The sequence below is a fragment of the Archocentrus centrarchus genome, chromosome 24 (genome assembly GCF_007364275.1).
Source record: "Archocentrus centrarchus isolate MPI-CPG fArcCen1 chromosome 24, fArcCen1, whole genome shotgun sequence".
Classification (NCBI taxonomy): Eukaryota; Metazoa; Chordata; class Actinopteri; order Cichliformes; family Cichlidae; genus Archocentrus; species Archocentrus centrarchus.
This window is the reverse complement of record NC_044369.1, coordinates 13442992-13461330: the sequence shown is the minus strand read 5'-3', so window position 1 is coordinate 13461330 and position 18339 is coordinate 13442992. Positions and strand designations below refer to the sequence as shown.

General features: G+C 39.7%; 2 protein-coding genes across 3 annotated transcripts; both read left to right on the top strand.

The window, feature by feature from the left end:
• Window positions 1-3400, top strand: erh (ERH mRNA splicing and mitosis factor). The gene is made up of 4 exons (XM_030721018.1): window positions 1-133; window positions 585-672; window positions 1586-1706; window positions 1803-3400. The coding sequence occupies exons 1-4, from the start codon at window positions 131-133 to the stop codon at window positions 1909-1911; spliced, it is 321 nt and encodes a 106-aa protein (XP_030576878.1). The 5' UTR covers window positions 1-130; the 3' UTR covers window positions 1912-3400.
• Window positions 4-14989, top strand: smek1 (SMEK homolog 1, suppressor of mek1 (Dictyostelium)). Of its 2 annotated transcripts, none has more exons than XM_030721017.1 (16): window positions 4-133; window positions 4497-4714; window positions 4882-4937; window positions 5037-5135; window positions 5289-5906; window positions 6646-6723; window positions 6818-6934; window positions 8257-8373; window positions 8471-8602; window positions 8981-9083; window positions 9181-9339; window positions 9453-9622; window positions 10918-11057; window positions 11707-11897; window positions 13117-13328; window positions 13849-14989. In XM_030721017.1, exons 2-16 carry the CDS (start codon window positions 4573-4575, stop codon window positions 13969-13971), a joined length of 2457 nt encoding a protein of 818 aa, XP_030576877.1. In that variant the 5' UTR covers window positions 4-133; window positions 4497-4572; the 3' UTR covers window positions 13972-14989. The 2 variants fall into 2 exon arrangements, with proteins under 2 accessions (XP_030576877.1, XP_030576876.1); XM_030721016.1 differs by having other exon boundaries at window positions 10915-11057.
• Window positions 14990-18339: the final 3350 nt, after the last annotated feature.

The following is an 18339-nucleotide window of genomic DNA, read 5'->3' as shown; positions in this document are numbered from 1 at the left end:
GGTCTTTTGCACTTCCCCTCCTTTTTGCCCAAACAGCTACAACTCACGGGGATTTGAGAAGTGCTACACAACGACTTTTTTTCGGTTTTGCATAGCCAGTAAACAGAGAGGTTTTGCGTTGAAAACAAACATGGTAAGCCTGTTTTATTTTACATCTAAATAGCTAATAATTCTCAGTATGTATTTCACACTAGCTTCTGCTAATCACACACAGCTAAGCTAACAGGATTCGAGGTTAACGTTTTACTATTCTCGCCAAACACGCATTTTGGCCCACCGCTTCTGTGGCTATTATAATTTAGTTTCACCATCTAATTAAACTGCATTTGTTCGTTAAGCTGAAATATTGCTGAAGTAACGTTACGCATGATGCTTTGGAAAAGACTCGGATGAAGTCAGTGGTCTTCAGCTGAATGACCATTGTTACACTCGAGTTTGAAAATGTCTGGGCAGAAGGTTACACAAGTCCCCAAAACTAACAAAAAATAAAATAAAATCGCAGGAGCTGCACAGTTACGATTATTTGGTGTGACACAGAGAAACTGCATGGTTGTGTGTATTAAACATTATCAATCATTTTACAGTCGCACACAATTTTGCTTGTCCAGCCAACCAAGAGACCAGAGGGCCGCACATACGCTGACTATGAGTCAGTGAATGAGTGCATGGAGGGTGAGTCTGTTTGATGTTTTCATTTGTAAATCTTCGTGCAATTTCTGTCTTTACTTTTGGTGTAACAAATGCAGGGTAAAATGGCATTCCCGTTAGTAGCACGTGCAGTTTTCTTTCATTCATTATCTGTTGATATTCCTCATTGATTTAAATGAAAGTTTTGGTTATTTTTCTCATAGTCAACAAATACCAATGATACACCAAGTAACTACCAGGTGTTGTCTGTGCATGGGGTTTTGTGTTTCAGCTTAATTTATTTATATATATATATATATATATATATATATATATATATATATATATATATATATATATATATAAAAGAAAGAAAACAGTTTCACAGAGTAATCACTTTCCAGTTTATGGAAAGAGAAAAAGGAAAAAAATTTAAAATGGACATTTTTATGATGTGAGTTTCTTTTTAAGTAAACTCTGGAGTCTAAAAGCACATAAAATATTGTCTGAGAGATGTTTTTAAGGGGTTTTGAGCGACACAAAGAATCAATGAGAACTGACTGTAAGGAAAATACCCAAAAGTTATAATTTTGGCATAGTAATAGGGTTGTCATACACCTTAATGCCCTTATTATCTGTAAAATAAGAAGTGTTTACAGTTTAAGAACATTCAGCAGCATGCTAGTCTGTTGAACTGCAGTATAATTTCTTTGTCCTTATTTTCATGCTCAAAGTGCTGCAGATAGTTTTCAGGGTTTATAAGTTCAGTTCATCACTTTATTCCCTTTATTACGCCCTTTTTAATTTATCCTGTCTCTCCTCCTGTTAGTGAAGTCTGTACACTGTACAATCCCTCTGAATAAAGTTTATTATCTGCAGCATTTTAGCTTTTTCCTGTGGATTGCTTCTTTTTTTTTTTTTTTGATTCTATTCAGCATGTCATGCAACTCTTTCCCAGGTGTTTGCAAAATGTATGAAGAGCATCTGAAGAGGATGAATCCAAACAGTCCCTCCATTACTTATGACATTAGTCAGTTGTTTGACTTTATTGATGACTTGGCAGATCTGAGCTGTCTTGTGTAAGTATGATACGCTGTGTATGAATTTGAATGCAAAGCAACTTTCCTTTGGCTGTATTGATCATGTTTCAGTAAAATATTTTACTTTTTATGCAGATACAGAGCTGACACTCAAACATATCAGCCGTACAACAAAGACTGGATAAAGGAGAAGATATATGTCCTGTTGCGGCGCCAGGCTCAGCAAGCGGCAAAGTCAGTTTGACATGGGGAATTATTTCATGTTGTATCAAACATGGGGGAGAGAGTTGGGAAAGATTGGTTTACCTGAGAACTTTGGGGATTTTCTTTTTGGAAATGTCATTCTTGACAGCATGTGTGTGTTTGTAATTTGTTACAAAAAGCCCTTTTCAGACATTGCTTCACCAGTAAGTTAAAGTGACCAATGTCACATTCAGACACAGGTCACTTTTACATCACTGTCCTTTGCAGCTTGATTCAGACACATAAGTTGTTTTCACACATGCACTGCAGCCTCTCTTGACATTACCTGAGCGAGGTGCACGTAAGAACTCAAAGGTATGATGCAGTTAGATTGGACCTTAAATGGACTTCAGCTTGCCAGCCCCCAAGGACAAAGTTTCTGTGATGTGCATATGAACCTAGTAGTCGTACTGTGTCTTGTCTCCTGGATACTGTAATCAGGCAGCTTTCTTACCTAAACCACTCAGAATATTTCCAGTAGTGAAAATTAGATATAAATCCTGCTTTGTCTTACATTTGAGAAAGAAAATGTCAAAATTTCCTGATCTGATCCAAAATTTTCCAGAGTCTGTGTGTGAAAACAGCTACACTTATGACTGTGTCAGAGAATGTCTCTACACTCACAGTACATTTGCCATGCATGCCAAAGTTGTGCTGCATTTGTGGCACCGAGTATTGTAGAGCATTTTCAGGTGAACTAAGCCAGTTGAAAAGATGCATGAGAGACATGTGCAATCATAATATTGTGTGTGCTTGTCTGCTAACTGCATTCATTCATGTTCTTTCCAGTTTTGAAAGTAATACATGGAAGTTGCAGCCTACATAGCTTGCCATCCTTACTTTAACTCATTTAGATATGAATCTGACATACCATCAGAATACTTGAAAGGAATACGTGTATGAAAAGGGCTTCTTTTTTTTTTTTTCTTTGTAAAGACAACATTGGCCATTTGACAAAGGGAGTGTTTTCATATTATGCTCAAACACTGGCAAAAGAGGTTTGAAAAATGGGGTTAAATTGTAAATTTTGTGCTTTGTACTGAAAAATGGGGTAATTTTTTGAAAGTATGATGAGAAAAATGGGGCAAGAATGCACCTTCTTTGGTTAACTCGTTGATTGGGATCCAGCTGGGAGAAGCATGCCATGGGCTAGATAAACCATGTCCCTAAAGGTTTTTTTTTTTTTTTTTTTTTTGTATAAATATAACTTTTCATGCGAGGATGAATTTCAACAGGGTTGTGGACTGTGAAAGCAGCCGTTTTATTTTTGAATTAGATCAATGGCTGGAGACTGAATATCACGTGAATCTAACACAACCCAGGAGATTTGTTACTATAATTAATACCAGTTTTTGAGTTGTCATTATGTTTAAAAAGCCTACTATTGTGATATAAAAAGTTTTGTAACCCTGTTGTTTTGCATAACATCTAAACTCAACTCTCCATTTCTGTTTTCTTTCATTTTAACAAAATAAAACAATTGTTTCTGACTGGTCTCCACTCGTGAATATGGAACTTTTAGTGCAATGAGCATTTTCCTGCAGAATAGAAATGACAGAGTGTGGCTGGATGGTAAGTACAGTAGAACTTAGGCACAGTGATGCTGGACGTGGCCACAGCTTCAGCTCATTTTCTGTTACTGTCTCTTTAAACGTGGCGGGCTGCCCTGTTGTTGCCGTGCTGGAAACCCCGTACTGACTGTGAAGGGACCCAAGATGGCTGAATACTCACGGGGGGCACTTAGCAATTATCTGAGCAAGACATCGGCAATGAATGGCAAATAGCAGTATAATGTAAAGCGTAACCTTCAAGTAATTATACGACTCCAGTTTGTTGGTTTGCATAGTTTTTGGGATGCATGAGTAAGAGTAAGGAGAGAGTGGTCTCTCCGCGGCCCCGAGCCAGAACATGGCGGAACACTTGGGGAAGAAATAGCAGCTAACGTTAGCTAGCTGGCGTATTATCTAAAGAACAACAGAAACGTTGTTCCAGGGTTAAAACGGGTGTCTGTGGTCCGCAAGTATAAACTAATGTTATCGATGCCTAACTCTGGTTAATTTGCTTCAAATGGTAGTTTAACATTGAGTATGTGGCGCGTAGGTACTTAGCGTACAAGCTAGCGAGTTAACTCGTAAGGTTTGGTAGCTAACGTTACCTGCAAGCGTACAAACTGTACAGATAAGCAGGAGTGTTTCGTGGGCCAGTGATCGTAACATTTGGTTCTTTCTCAGTACTCTGTTCTGAGCTGTATATTATAGTGACAGTCGTCGTTTTGTCGTTTAACGCGTAAGCTAACGTCCTCCCCTGCTCTTTAATTTGTCGTTAGCTTCCTACAATGGTTTGTACGCGGATTCTGCGTGGCGCCTTGCCTGTAACGCTGGCAAGATAAGTTTTGAGGCAGCTCATCAAGGGGGGAAAAAATCAAGATATTATAGTTATTATTGTAGCAACGATCGGGGAATCCTGTTGAAAACTTGTTGAGGTGTTTTCACTTGCTTTATACAACTTATCCTGATCCCCACCCCCACACCTTAATATTAGTGAATACTCTTGTAGAAGTGAGCAGCTGTAAAAAGTGAATTGAAGTTGTGGCGTTACTAGGTGAAGAAGACACCCTGTAAAAGGCCCGGGAGGGGGGAACGGGTTACAAGAACCTGCCAGGATGACGGACACTCGTCGGCGAGTCAAAGTCTATACCCTCAATGAGGACAGACAGTGGGATGATCGTGGGACCGGGCACGTCTCGTCGGGCTATGTGGAGCGCTTGAAAGGCACGTCTCTCCTGGTGCGAGCAGAGAGCGATGGTAAGCGAACAACTGAATGCCACGTTATTATTGTAGTTGCTCAGTAAAACAACACCTTCCACACACTAATTTTAACCAGCTGTATCACCTGGAACCTGCTCTTGTATTGTGTGAAGCCAATGCACAGACCTACAATTTTGAGCTACCTTTGTATTTTAACCTGACAGGTTCCCTCCTGCTCGAGTCCAAAATTAACCCAAACACAGCCTACCAGAAACAACAGGTCAGTACATAACATAGTGTGGTATACTTAAGTAGATAAATGGATTTTCCCTCCTGCTCTGTATTTATTGTAAATTGGCTTTGTTTTCCTTTTCAAAAGGATACATTGATAGTGTGGTCAGAGGCTGAAAATTATGATCTAGCACTCAGTTTCCAGGAGAAGGCTGGCTGTGATGAAATCTGGGAGAAAATATGCCAGGTAACTGTACTTGGTTTGTGTGGGTGTGAGTTTGTCTTCTCCATCTGTTTATGGCTTTGATATCATTTGTGTTTCTGGTGATCCCTTGTAGTTACATCCTACGCCACTCATATGTTAATCCACCCTTATGATGTTTATTTATTTTTTGTTAAGGTGCAGGGAAAGGACCCTTCAGTTGACATCACACAGGATGTGGTGGACGAATCTGAGGAGGAGCGCTTTGATGACATGTCATCGCCAGGTCTGGAATTACCACCATGCGAACTGAACCGCTTGGAGGACCTGGCTGAGCTGGTGGCCTCTTCCCTCCCATCACCCTTGCGACGTGAAAAACTGGCACTTGCTGTGGAAAATGAAGGCTATATTCGCAAACTCCTGGAATTGTTCCGTGTGTGTGAGGATTTGGAGAACAGGGAGGGACTGCACCACCTGTATGAAATAATGAAAGGCATCTTCCTGCTGAATCGTACTGCACTCTTTGAGGTTATGTTCTCTGATGAGTGCATAATGGACGTCATTGGTTGTCTGGAGTTTGATCCAGCACTTCCGCAGCCACGGCGGCATCGTGAGTTTCTCACTAAGACAGCCCGCTTTAAGGAGGTGATCCCCATCTCTGATCCTGAACTGCGTCAGAAAATTCACCAGACGTATCGGGTGCAGTATATTCAGGATATGGTGCTGCCCACGCCCTCTGTTTTTGAGGAAAACATGCTGTCCACCTTGCACTCCTTCATCTTCTTCAACAAGGTGGAGATTGTGGGCATGCTACAGGTGAGATAAGCTACCTGTGCGGGGGTTGTTTTTGTGTAAGCACTACATTTTCATTTAAAAAATGTTTAATTCAGGCAGATCTTACAAATATACAAACCTGTGATTATATTGTAACCCTCACAAAGAATTTATTTTATGAAATGTTAGTGAGGTTTGAATTACAGTAATTATAGGCTTGTTGACTGGTTTTATTTTTGGCTGATTGTACTTTTACCCTGAGTTTGTCTGCCAGTCTTTTATGTGACCTTTGTGTTTTTTATCCTGTGTCAACTCAGCATTGTTTATGTATGGCTGTCTCCATAGAGACACAGTAGTGTTGTGTAAATCTGTTGTGCTGTGCTAGAGGAAAACTGAAACGGGCACACTGTTCTTTGCTGTATGACGCTCTGAAGTCAAACACTACAGATATGAGTCTTTGCTTCCTCAATTACCATAAAGCACCCAAGCTAAAATGCAACTATTCATTAACCAAGTTTTTAAAAATGATTTAAACCAGCAGTAGATGCAAATGAATGAGACTGGGTTTTCTTCATAAAACAAATATTTTTATATTTTTATAGGTCACACTGTTACTGTGCTCCAAATGTATCAATGTCTGACTTTTTTCTGTTTATTTATGTCTGACTTGCACCCTTGTGGATGAGCAACAGTTTTGTTGCAATTGAAAGTTGTATGTCTGTCACACCTAGATCATTTGTTTGATACTCACTTCTTAACATCTCTTCTTATTTGATGTCAGGACGATGAGAAGTTCTTGACAGACCTCTTTGCACAGCTAACAGATGAGGCTACAGATGATGACAAAAGACATGAACTGGTATACCAGAATTTAATCAGTTTATTATTTAGCAAAGTCTTAAAGTCTATTTTAGCTCTTTCTTCATTGTGCTGTGTTTGTTTACTCCTTACAGGTAAACTTCCTAAAGGAGTTCTGTGCATTCTCTCAAACGTTACAACCTCAAAACAGAGACGCTTTCTTCAAGACATTGTCAAACATGGGCATTCTACCTGCACTAGAGGTTATTCTGGTAAGTGCCATGGATTGTGCATACCACAGGAACACCTTGTTGAGAAAGCAGAGTCAGACTCCAGTATGATCACTGTGGCATTAAATTGCAGTGTATTGTGACTGAGAAGATGACACACTGCTTTTGTATGCAGAGCTTGTTTAAAAATAAATAACATTAGTTTTATTTTTTTTTTTGGTTTACTGGTGTTAGAATACTGGCTCTGTTGTAGCCTCTCATTTAGACCATGAGTTCAAAAGAAGCTCTATATAAGCAATATTCTGAACGTGGATACAGATTTGAGCTAGGCATCAGAGTTGCTGTTGCAGGGCATGATGGGGGTTTTTGGCCTTGAGAAAGTGTAGCAAATAAGATTTATTTTTTGATTTTATTTTTTTTTAGCTTGCATTACAGTTGAAATTTCCTCCCAAGTCTTGTCAAACACCTTTTGCTGGTTGTAGTGATATAACCTGGTTGTATTGTATGTGAGGAAGTTTGGGAAAGTAAGACCTTGCGTTCATAGAGCAATTGGGCTACAGGCGATTCTGTTTCAAAAAAATTGTGGTTAGACATTACAAGAAAAGCTGAAATGCAACAATGAGTCATACTTAAGCTTAATGATCACCGCTGTGAGTTGAAGGAAAGTCACCCAGGCCAAGATATTTGTACATTTATGTTTTTGTGGTGAAATATTAAAAAAAAAAAAAAAAAAAAAAAGGGGCAACTTGATGAATTTTCACATAAGGGAGCCAGTTTGGCAGCTCACAAAAACAGCTATTAGAAATGCTTGAACCTGTGGTGTCCTGTTACTGTATGTGTCTTTTTTTTTTTTTTTTTTTTTTTTGAACACTGAACTCAAGAATTTGCCACTGACCTTTTATTTTTGTTACGGACAATCCCAATAGACAGTTTTTGTTTTGACATCTTAAGTTTTAGTGTTGTAAGCAATTGTTTGCTCTTACTATATCACTACTTTTACATTTACTTCTTAAACAAAGTTAATGCAGACAAACTCAGTGTCTTTTGCATTTTGCAAAACAAAAGAAACAACCTTGCTGTTTATAAAACTTGTAAGTCAGGGAAAAAACATCTAAGAAAATGTACAGGTCTACAACTGTGGGTATACCAGACATCTTTGCAAGAACTTTACTTCTCCCCATCTCCCCCCTCCCGTGCACATGCGCTCATTTAGAAGTTAAGTGGAAAGGAAAAAAAGCATCTAAGCAGTTGAAATGCAACTATGTGCTTTTTAACCGTTACTTCTGTTTCCATTATATTTTAAGACTTATTTATCCTGGAGGGCAAATCCACAATCCACTGATAAATGTATTTATTTTGAAAAGGGAATGGATGATGTTCAGGTGCGTGGGGCAGCCACAGATATCTTCTCTTATCTGGTGGAATACAACCCCTCCATGGTACGAGAGTTCGTCATGCAGGAATCCCAGCAGAATGATGACGTGAGTATTTGCGCAAAGGCAACCTGCTAAAACTGGAAATGACATCCATTTATCGCAAAGGTGCACGTAAACTAAAAAGAATTAATTTGCCTTTCAGGACATTCTCTTGATCAACCTGATCATAGAGCACATGATCTGTGACACGGACCCAGAACTTGGTGGTGCAGTGCAGTTAATGGGTCTGCTACGGACTCTGGTGGATCCAGAGAACATGCTGGCTACTGCAAATGTGAGTTTGAATGCTGTTTCTCCATGTATCTGTTTACACTGACAAAAACAAGAAAATGAGTTCATTCTGCAGATAAGAGATGGCATTCTTCAATCATTCAAGTGGTTAAATACGGAATAAACTATATCTGTGGGTTTTTCAGGCTTTGAATAGATACAATAGTCTTATCAGTTTTTTTTTTTTTTTTTTTTTTTTAAAAAGTGGCAAATTTTCCTGTTACACTTTAGTGATTGAAAACATCAGTGCCACCAATTCAACAGGTTGGCCAGAAAATCAGCATCTTCAACATTTTACTTAAGACTTAAAACAAAAGTGTAGTACATTAAAAAAATTTAGCAGTTCAAAAAAAAAAGCATCTGTCATCTTATTTCTTTACAGAAAACTGAAAAAACTGAGTTCCTGAGCTTCTTCTACAAGCACTGTATGCATGTTCTGTCAGCTCCACTACTGGCCAACACCACAGAAGAAAAACCTAGCAAAGGTACTGATTCTTCATTAGATTTTTTTTTTTTTTTTTTTAAATCTACAAGTACTTATGTTGCTTGCTTTCTTACTTACTTTCTTTCCCCCTTTTTTAGATGATTTTCAAACATCCCAGTTGCTGGCCTTGATTTTGGAGCTGCTAACATTTTGTGTTGAGCACCACACCTATCACATCAAGAACTACATCATCAACAAGGATATTCTCAGGAGGGTACTGGTGCTCACTGCCTCTCGGCATGCTTTTTTGGCATTATGTGAGTCATATGTCTTTAACTCAGTATCCGTCAAAGTAGAAAATGATACACAATTAAAGCTAAAAATAAAGAAGTTTGTAGATTAATATTGGACATTGTTTCTCCTTGGACAGGCGCCCTGCGCTTCATGCGGAGAATTATTGGTCTAAAGGATGAATTCTACAATCGCTACATCATGAGAAATTTTCTCTTTGAGCCTGTCATCAAGGCCTTCCTCAATAATGGCTCACGCTACAATCTTATGAACTCGGCTATTATTGAGATGTTTGAGTATGTCCGTGTGGTGAGTATTACTTATACCAGAATTTGATAGGTCAACAGCAGTAGTCTATCTTTAACAAAAAAAAACTTTGAGTGATATTATCAACGCACAAATGATGCCAAAGAGCCAAAAAAGGGCTGCATACCTCATGGCTGACTTGGTTTAGGAAGCTTGAGGGAGAAAAAAAATTAGTTTTCACTTTTTATATTGTTGATTTTCATTCCTGTTTTATTGGTTCTGCTTTCATATTTGAAGAGCATGTCAAACCTGTACTAAAAAAAGGTCATGTCTTACAGGTTTAAAAAGATGATGCATGGCTGACTGGAGTGCACACACTGCTTTAATTGTTTCATCAGAAATAATGTAAACCTCAGTTTAGAGTTTTTATTTGCCTTAGTGAAGTTGTGCATTTTACTTGATTTTTCTTTTGTTCATATGGGTATCTTAAGTGGTCATTTTGAGAGCATATTTTATGTTTAACTGAAGGAACTGATACATGTAGGTTATACTTTTCAGCTTTACATCTGTAAAAACGAAAAATTTAAGGGTGTTTTCACACCTGTGCTCTTGAGTCCATTTAAACCAAACTCTGGTTTGTTTTCCCCCTTGGTGAGGTTCGTTTCTACAGATGTGACCGTGGTAATTGCACCATTTGGGTGCTGACCAAAACAGCTGCATTGGGACCCTTTTGAGGAGGTGGTCTTGCTCTGGTTCCAAATAAACTCTAAAGCAGTTTGTGTTTGGTGAGAATGTGATACGACCGCATTGCAACCCAACTACCAGGTTTGAGCTAAATGCCTTCCTGTAGCCAGATGTGCTTTGCATTCTGGGATGCTCAGGGCATCTTCAGAGTACACAAATGCACAAAATCAGTGTAAATTCTCTGTTATCCACTAGGCCAGAACACAGCACCATCTTCCTTTTTTTAAAATTTTGCTCCTGCCCCAGACCATTGAGCAGACTAAGCGTTTTCACATGGTTTGTAGTGACACATTTTGGTTTGCTTGGAGTTCACTTGGGGTTACTCTGTGTGAAAAGAAACCGAACCATGGGGGGAAAGCTACAAGTTGACAAACTCTTCAACCTATTTTGGACCAGAGTAATTGAACTGCTGGTGTGAAAACGTCCAAAGTCCACTTGCGATGTATGCATTCATTTGAATTTGTTCTAATCTACCTTCTGTATCTCCCTCCTTGGCTTTCCCCCCCATCTCTTTTACCCTAAACTGTAAACTGCCCATCTTTTCCTCTTTTCATACTTCCCCCTCTGCTACCATGTCTGTGTTCTCCGCTCTTGATTGCCATTGCTCCTAGGAGGATGTGAAGTCTCTAACGGCTCATATAATAGAGAACTACTGGAAGGCTCTGGAGGATGTGGACTATGTCCAGACGTTTAAAGGCCTAAAGCTGCGGTATGAACAACAGCGAGAAAGGCAAGACAACCCCAAACTTGATAGGTGAGAAAATTTAGGCTCCCCTACTATTACTACACTTTACCTAATTATGTAATGGCAGACAATGTTTGTGTCTGGCTATAAATGGAAAAAGTGTAAGTGGCATCTCAGATAACTCATTTTGATGAGATGTTAAAATGAACCTACATTTACTTTTCATGCGTTAAGTGTTTTCATTGTAAAGTCAGATGTATTAAGTCAAAGTGCTGTTTTGATCTGCTGTGTTGTAGCTCATTCAGTTTTATTTATGTAGCACCAAATCACAACCTCATGGTGCTTTATATTCTAAGGTAAAGGCCCGACAATAAAACAGAAAATGCCTATTCTATATATTTTCTTTTAAATTAATCTTTTTGCTTGTATTGCACTGACTGTATAAAAGCATGCACTTTGCTAATGGTTTTGCAATGAAGCACAATCTGATCGTTAATCATTAAGATTGTGCAATGGATCAGTTACTCATCTATGACTCTTAACAGAATTAAATCAAAAAGCAAAACTGGACTGTGACTTTTTGTTACTCTAACACTTTCTGTTCGTGCTGAAAAACTACTGCATTTCTTACACAGATGTGGTATATGTTAACTGCTTAAGAGAAAAGCTGACTTTTGTTTTGTTTATTGATTACTGAGCTGTACATTTTCTTCGGCAGCATGCGCTCCATCTTGAGGAACCACCGTTTCCGCCGTGATGCACGGACACTGGAGGATGAGGAGGAGATGTGGTTCAATGCTGATGAAGATGATCTCGAGGATGGCGAGGCAGTTGTTCCTCCCTCTGACAAAATGAAGACTGAGGAAGACCTCATGGAACCTATTAGCAAATTCATGGAGAGAAAGAAATGTACGTATAAGGAAAGCTGCATTTTTCAGATATTTGGGGTGAAACTGGGTTTAAATAGAATCACATCCTTTAGTTAGTTTATTGTCTTAATTGTTACTGGCTGATTATTTTTGAAAATGAGGACCCTGTAACTTTTTTGAAATTAATAGAATTTATGAAGGGAATATCAGAGTTGAAAACATAAAGGCTAGAGCCTCTAAAGAGCAACCAAGGAGAGAATATAGCTAGACAGTTGCATGTTTCACATTTGCATTTTTTGTGTCATGTGGTGAACATAAGAACAGCCAAACATATTTTGCGTTAAGTAAAATTTGGCATAATTTACAGACAAAACTGCAAATTTTAAATGAAAATTAATTGTAATTTGGCTAGTGACTAGTGCATGTGGGTCTATTTTTCTTCTGCCAGGTGAAAGTGGGAAATGTTTTGTGCTGTTTGTCAGCAAGAAGCAAAAACTACCAAGCTGAATTTCTTGAAACTTGTTTGTAAGGTTCAGCAAAAGAATAATTCTTTGCATTTTGGTTTGGAAAATGGCAAAAAGGTGCATTGGCTTTAACATGCTCTGCGATTGCTTTCTTGCGTGGTAAATCTAATTAGCCTTCCCTAAAAGTGTATCCAGTTACTTAAAATACATTTTTCTGCATTCATTATGATGCACTCAAAAAAAAAAACAAAAAAAAAACTGTTAACTCTCTGTGTCACTCAAACTGTCTTTACACAAAGGCTAGGTATGTTCATAATTGCTGTAACAATGAATGAATGAAGTTTATTGCCATGTGGGTGAACAGGTTCACACATTGGAAATTGCAGTTACAGAACACCATCCAAGAATACACAAAACACAACACACATGGGGGGATATGTGTCCTGGGGACATGCAGCCGACTTGCAGCGCTACCTTTGGCAGGAGGAGGAGAAAACAACACATCATGGGGAAGTTAGGTTAAAAAAAAGTCATCTGGTATAGTGCTCAAAAAGAGCACTATACCAGATGCTCAAAAAGAGCACTATACCAGGGTCCAAAAAGAACTGAGCCCCGTGATCCTGAATTGGATAAGCGGAAGAAGATGGATTTTATTTTTTTAAGGGAAATGTCTTGTAAAGTCCTGTCCTAATGGTAGAGGACATTATACTCAGCCCCAAAATTTCAAAGAACTTGAATGGAGAGACTGACCTTTTCTTTATCACCTCACTATCTTGCCCCCCCCTTCCCCCACAGTGAAAGACACGGAGGAGAAAGAAGTATTGGGAAAGTCGAGCTTGTCGGGCAGACAGAATCCTAGTTTCAAGCTTTCCTTCTCGGGCTCAACTAAAACCAGCCTGTCCAGCCCTCCTTCATCTGCCTCACTGAACCCAGGTTCTCCAGGGTCACCAGGATCTCCGGGCTCAGGCGCGCGGAGCTCACCCTCCACCACAACTGTAACCACAAAGGTACCAGTCAGCATTTTGGTTTAAGAACAAAGCAAAAAAAATTATTTGCAGCGTGGTAGTGCTTTGAACACTGAACTCAAGGATGAATTTAGTGAAAAATGGGATTTAACTATGAATCTTCACACTTATACTGTTAATTTTCACACAACTCCCACTATCATTGTGTAATACAAAAAAATGGACATCATAATCATTGTGCTGTACTGATCGTGTACTTGCTGACTTTTAGATGGTGGAAAATGGAAAAAAGCGTGTAATTTATGGCTCAAATACATTTGGAAAAAATGGAAGAATCATTGCACAAAATGAGGAAAATTAACACCAAACATACACAAAAATCAACTGAACAACTTACAAGTTGCAAAAAAATTAACTTTGACTTTGATAAATATCTGTAATGGGCGCATAAGTGGTAGTTATAAAGAAAGCAAATGTTAAAACATAACATGGCTGCAAATAATAGTGATTTTTGACAAAATGCTCAGGGTGACTGGTTTTATGTGTGTCTTTTCTGCTTCAGGGAGGCTTGGTGGGACTCGTGGACTATCCTGACGATGATGATGAGGAGGAGGAAGAGGAGGAGGATGGAGAGAGTAAAGAAGACCCTCTTCCACCCTCAAAGAAGTCCAAACTAAGCTCCTAAAGAAGCATCACTGTCTCAGCTTGTGCTCCGCTCAGGCAGCCTCAGCGCATAGACTTTACACAGGAATGATCAAACTTGTAAACAAATTGAATGAATGAAAGCCACCCCTCGATGTCAACGGGTGGTCACATGAGGAGCAGACTGTGAATGGATACGAAGGCTCCTCACACTAGTCCAATTCATACAAGTGCCAATCCAGGAGACCAGAAGTGGAAAAACCGTCTGAAAATGGGAACAGAGGATTGAAAGTTTGGAGAGGAGGGAAAAAAAAAAAATCTCTCTCTATAGATCTTCAGCGGACTCAAACAGTATGAGACACTTTGGCAATTTAGCAACTGGAGGAAAAGACCACATACAGAAAACACATATACACACAGACTGAAATCCAAGAGAGCTCATGGGCTCGGACCATAACCCACTGACCCACCCCTCCCCTCCTGCCCCCCACTCAGGGAAGGACATCACAGCAGCCCAGATGGGTTGGCCAATTCAGACCCAGAACCACCACTCACCCCCCCCCCCCCCCCCCGTCCCCTCCTCTGATTCCACTTCCTTCCTGTTCCTTTCTCCTTCTTTTCTCCCCCTGCTCTTTCCCTTCTCTTTGTCTGTTGCTTTTTCTCCCTTTTTACGTTAGTATATAGGACCAGATGGGAGGCAGCGTGTGGCAAAGCGCTGTCCTTGTTGTCGTTTGATGATGTCATCAGTGTCGCTGCTCCTCAGTGGACGTTCTTTCTCCGAAGAGAAAAAAGCCAGCAGTTTCTTCATTTTTTTCCTTTTTGTTCTCTATTTGTCTCAGTCTTTCCTGTCTCTTCTGTTTTTTTTTTTCCTTTTTTTTTTTTTTGTAAATGACTACAAAAAAAGACCTGCCTTTAAATGTTCAGGACGTTTTCAGTCACACTTGAACAGGTTTTTAAAGACCTCAGTAGGTGAGCTAGTTTTACCCTTTTTGCCCTTTGAAACTGCAGATATTTTGGAGAATTTGTAATCCCGTCTTGATTAAAGATTGAGTGGAATTCTAGATGTGATGAATTTTGTCATATCTTTTTTTTTTTTTTTTTTTTTTCTTTTCTTTTACATGAGTGTACACTTAGTTGTTCAGAATATTTGGGACCATTAAAATGATCTTTGCTGTAAGATGTCCTACTACCCTTTGTCCTAATAATCAAGTGTTCATTGCGCCATCTTACTTTTTATTGACCAGTCATGGCTCCTTTCCCTGTATCTGTTGCACAGACAGTTCCTGTGGGTTCATCATGGTTCAGTGAACTAGAATTTGGAAGGTTCCATACTGTGAAAACTGAAGAATAAGCAGTGATTCCTGGGACTAAAGTAATACCATAATATTCTAACTAGCAGACATGGCATCCAAATTTTGGGGGATATCCTTGGTTGCCGGTGTCCTAATTATCCACCAGATGGCATCCTGGATCCATGAGAAAATTTCCTGGGTGAATTGTCTTTACTTGTGGGTTATTTCACCTGCGCTTCGCAGTCCTTACAGAAAATAGTTTGTGTGCATTTGAACCACCTTAAATAATTCATCCACAATGCAAATATTAATGCTTTGCTGCTGTTTTTAAAAATACTACAATATACAAGGCATTTTTTAATTTAATTAGAGACATGGTGATGGGTGGAATGATCCCGTTAAGGACAAAGTGTTAAAGTCCCTGGATGATATTCATTTAAATACAAGGTCAGATATGTGACTGCAATTTTCCAAGTACACTCTGTTAGAACTTATTATGCAGTTGGTATTATACAACTGCAATTCATTCTACCCACTCATATAAGTGACTAATATTGGGTTTGAATTTTTCTTAAGTTTTAAAAGCGGCATTGCTAACCATCTTTCATAATTCCATACTTTCAGTATCATAGCTGATAGCACTGCAGCACTCACAGACATGAAAATTTGTTTTGTTTTTTTAAGAAAAAAGTTGACGAAAAATGTCAACAGCCCCCGTTTATGTGGTCACCTCAGTGGGAGTCCGAGTACAACTCAAAAACAAACAGCATCAAGGCCACCAAGAAGTCACTGTGTTGTCCCTCCAAGTACATTGTGGCCTTCAAACATTGCTTATTAATTAAAACCCAACAGAAGAGGATCACTCGGTGCTCAGCGTGCAACGAGAGCCGTCACACAACGCCTATTAAGGCTCCCATTCACATAAAAGCCATCTCCAGACAACAGCAGCTTTTGAAGAGCAGCCCTCCCTGCCAGCCTCCGTTTGCTCCTCAGCAGGTGTGGCAGAGTGTGTGTGTGTGTGTGTGTGTGTGTGTCTGATCTCCCTCTTTGCCACTGGAGAGGCCAGCTTGGTCTTAGTGCCAGCCATTGCTCCACCAGAATGCCAGCTCCACTTCCAGTGCCAAGTCGTTCACCCGGCTCTACCCGCCTGTATGTCTGCCAGGCTGAAGAGCCCCCATCAGGGACGCTGCTGTCCAGCTTCCCACTGGGCTAGTGAAAAGTCTCTTTGACAGCTGTCTTGATCAGCTCGACTCCCAAAGCATGCAGTCTGCCAGTTATCAACTTTCTGTACATTGATCGCATCAGTAGGTGTTTATGTAAATACTAAAAGTAGCAGAGCACTATACTGTGTCAGGGCTAAGCTGTGTGCCGACAAAAAAAAAGTCTTTAAAACAATGGTGAAATTTGAGTTATGCGCCCCACCACAAAATATATACCTCCCTGACAATTAAATGGTTTTGATCAGTAGTAATGGCAATATATTTTTACTACTTCACTGTAGTTTGTCTACATATATTCCAGTTGTGGAGCTTTTGATCTTATCACCTTAGTTGCTCAGTTTTCAGAGAACAAAATGTCCTACATGTCATGAACCCTGGAAACAGGTCCACCAACTTCCTGTTCTGCAGCGTTGAACATTTTTATTACAACTGATGCGGACTGTGAGATACAAGCAGGGGCTTCAGAGCAACAGGAAGTGGAGGCCAGGTTTGAGAATGATAAAAACACCCAGCATCCACATTATTGTCAATCAAAGTTTTGACTTTATGGCCTGAAATAGTCATTACAATCCACTTTACCAGTCTGTCTGCCAATCTCACAAAAATGTTCCAAGTACAGTATCCAAAGTGCAACTTTTGGATACTCTCAGAGGTTGCGATTACTTTTGGTTGTTACGTGCTTTGTGCAGTTATAAATAACAAGTGTCTGACAATTATGGCTATTATTTCTTAATATAAAATAACGAAAGCAGAGCAGAATCTGTAGGGGGCGGTAGAGACCACTTGTGGGCATAAATCTGCACCGATCAACGTTAGATGCATAAATTTAGAAAGATACTTAACCTTGTGATTTAGCAGTATGTTTAGTTTACTTGATGTAATTTATTTATAAACAAGCAAAACATGATTTGTGTGTGTGTTTTATGAGTGTTTGAGAAGCACCGTTAATTGATCAATTATGGGGGGGCGGTGGAAAGGAAAGAGGTGTTATTTTATCCTGTGTAATCCTGGTAACTAAATCAGGATATATGAAATAGGAAATGTGGCACACATGCGGCTTTTGGAAGCCTAGCTGAGCTTGTCAAAACACTGACACAAAGTCCACCTTTATGTCTCCCTACCGGGCCGGGCGTAGCGGCAGACAATGACCCGTGTTTCCCGGCACAAAGTGCTCTCTGTGTCCGCCGGAGCTCCCCCGCTTTAATGGAGGTGATTGCCCGTGTTCCAGTGCAGCGCGCCCTCCGCTGCGTGTGATTAATCACCGTGTTAAATGCTGGAGCTGGGAGTCCCTCGGGCGGAGAGAGGACCGGTAGGGCCGAGGAGGACCTCAATGGCGGCCCGGGTCAGCGCCCGTCGGTAACGAATCAAAGTCCTCATCCGTCACATATGGTTTAGATTAAAGCAGAGGTGAGATACGGTCACGAAAAGAAGTCCAGCTATAGGTTTGTGAACGGGTGGCTGAAAAATATGAGGTCTCCAAAATGACATCCATATATCAACATGATTTCAAATAAGTGACTTCTTAGATACCCTCCCCAGCCCCCCCTTTGGATCATGCTAATAAGCTTGCATATTGCTGCCTCTATTTTTCTTTTAATTTCCGTCCTGTAATGTTATTTACCTCGAAATCGCATCCTTTTTGGAATGTGTCCCTGAAATACAAATCTAGTGTCCTATGATTCACTATAGTTGATAACCAAAATATCTGTTAAAATTCTTTGACATCTGTTGAGACTCATGAAGATAATTTGGTTCAAGCCTTGTAGTGTACAGTGTAGTAACCATTAATAACCAGATATTTTACAGTTTATTGCGAAGCAATGGAAACCACTGAGCTCTCCTCGTGGATTTATCTTGGGAACGCTTTCCGGCCGCCAGGTTGGAAACTGCTGTCGTATT

Coding starts and splice junctions, on each gene's coding strand:
- erh (XM_030721018.1), top strand. Junction 673..1,585: donor AGTGAATGAGTGCATGGAGG/GTGAGTCTGTTT, acceptor ACTCTTTCCCAG/GTGTTTGCAAAATGTATGAA. Junction 1,707..1,802: donor GCAGATCTGAGCTGTCTTGT/GTAAGTATGATA, acceptor CTTTTTATGCAG/ATACAGAGCTGACACTCAAA.
- smek1 (XM_030721016.1), top strand. CDS start 4,573: ATGACGGACACTCGTCGGCGAGTCAAAGTCTATACCCTCAATGAGGAC. Junction 4,715..4,881: donor GGTGCGAGCAGAGAGCGATG/GTAAGCGAACAA, acceptor TTAACCTGACAG/GTTCCCTCCTGCTCGAGTCC. Junction 8,374..8,470: donor AATCCCAGCAGAATGATGAC/GTGAGTATTTGC, acceptor TTTGCCTTTCAG/GACATTCTCTTGATCAACCT.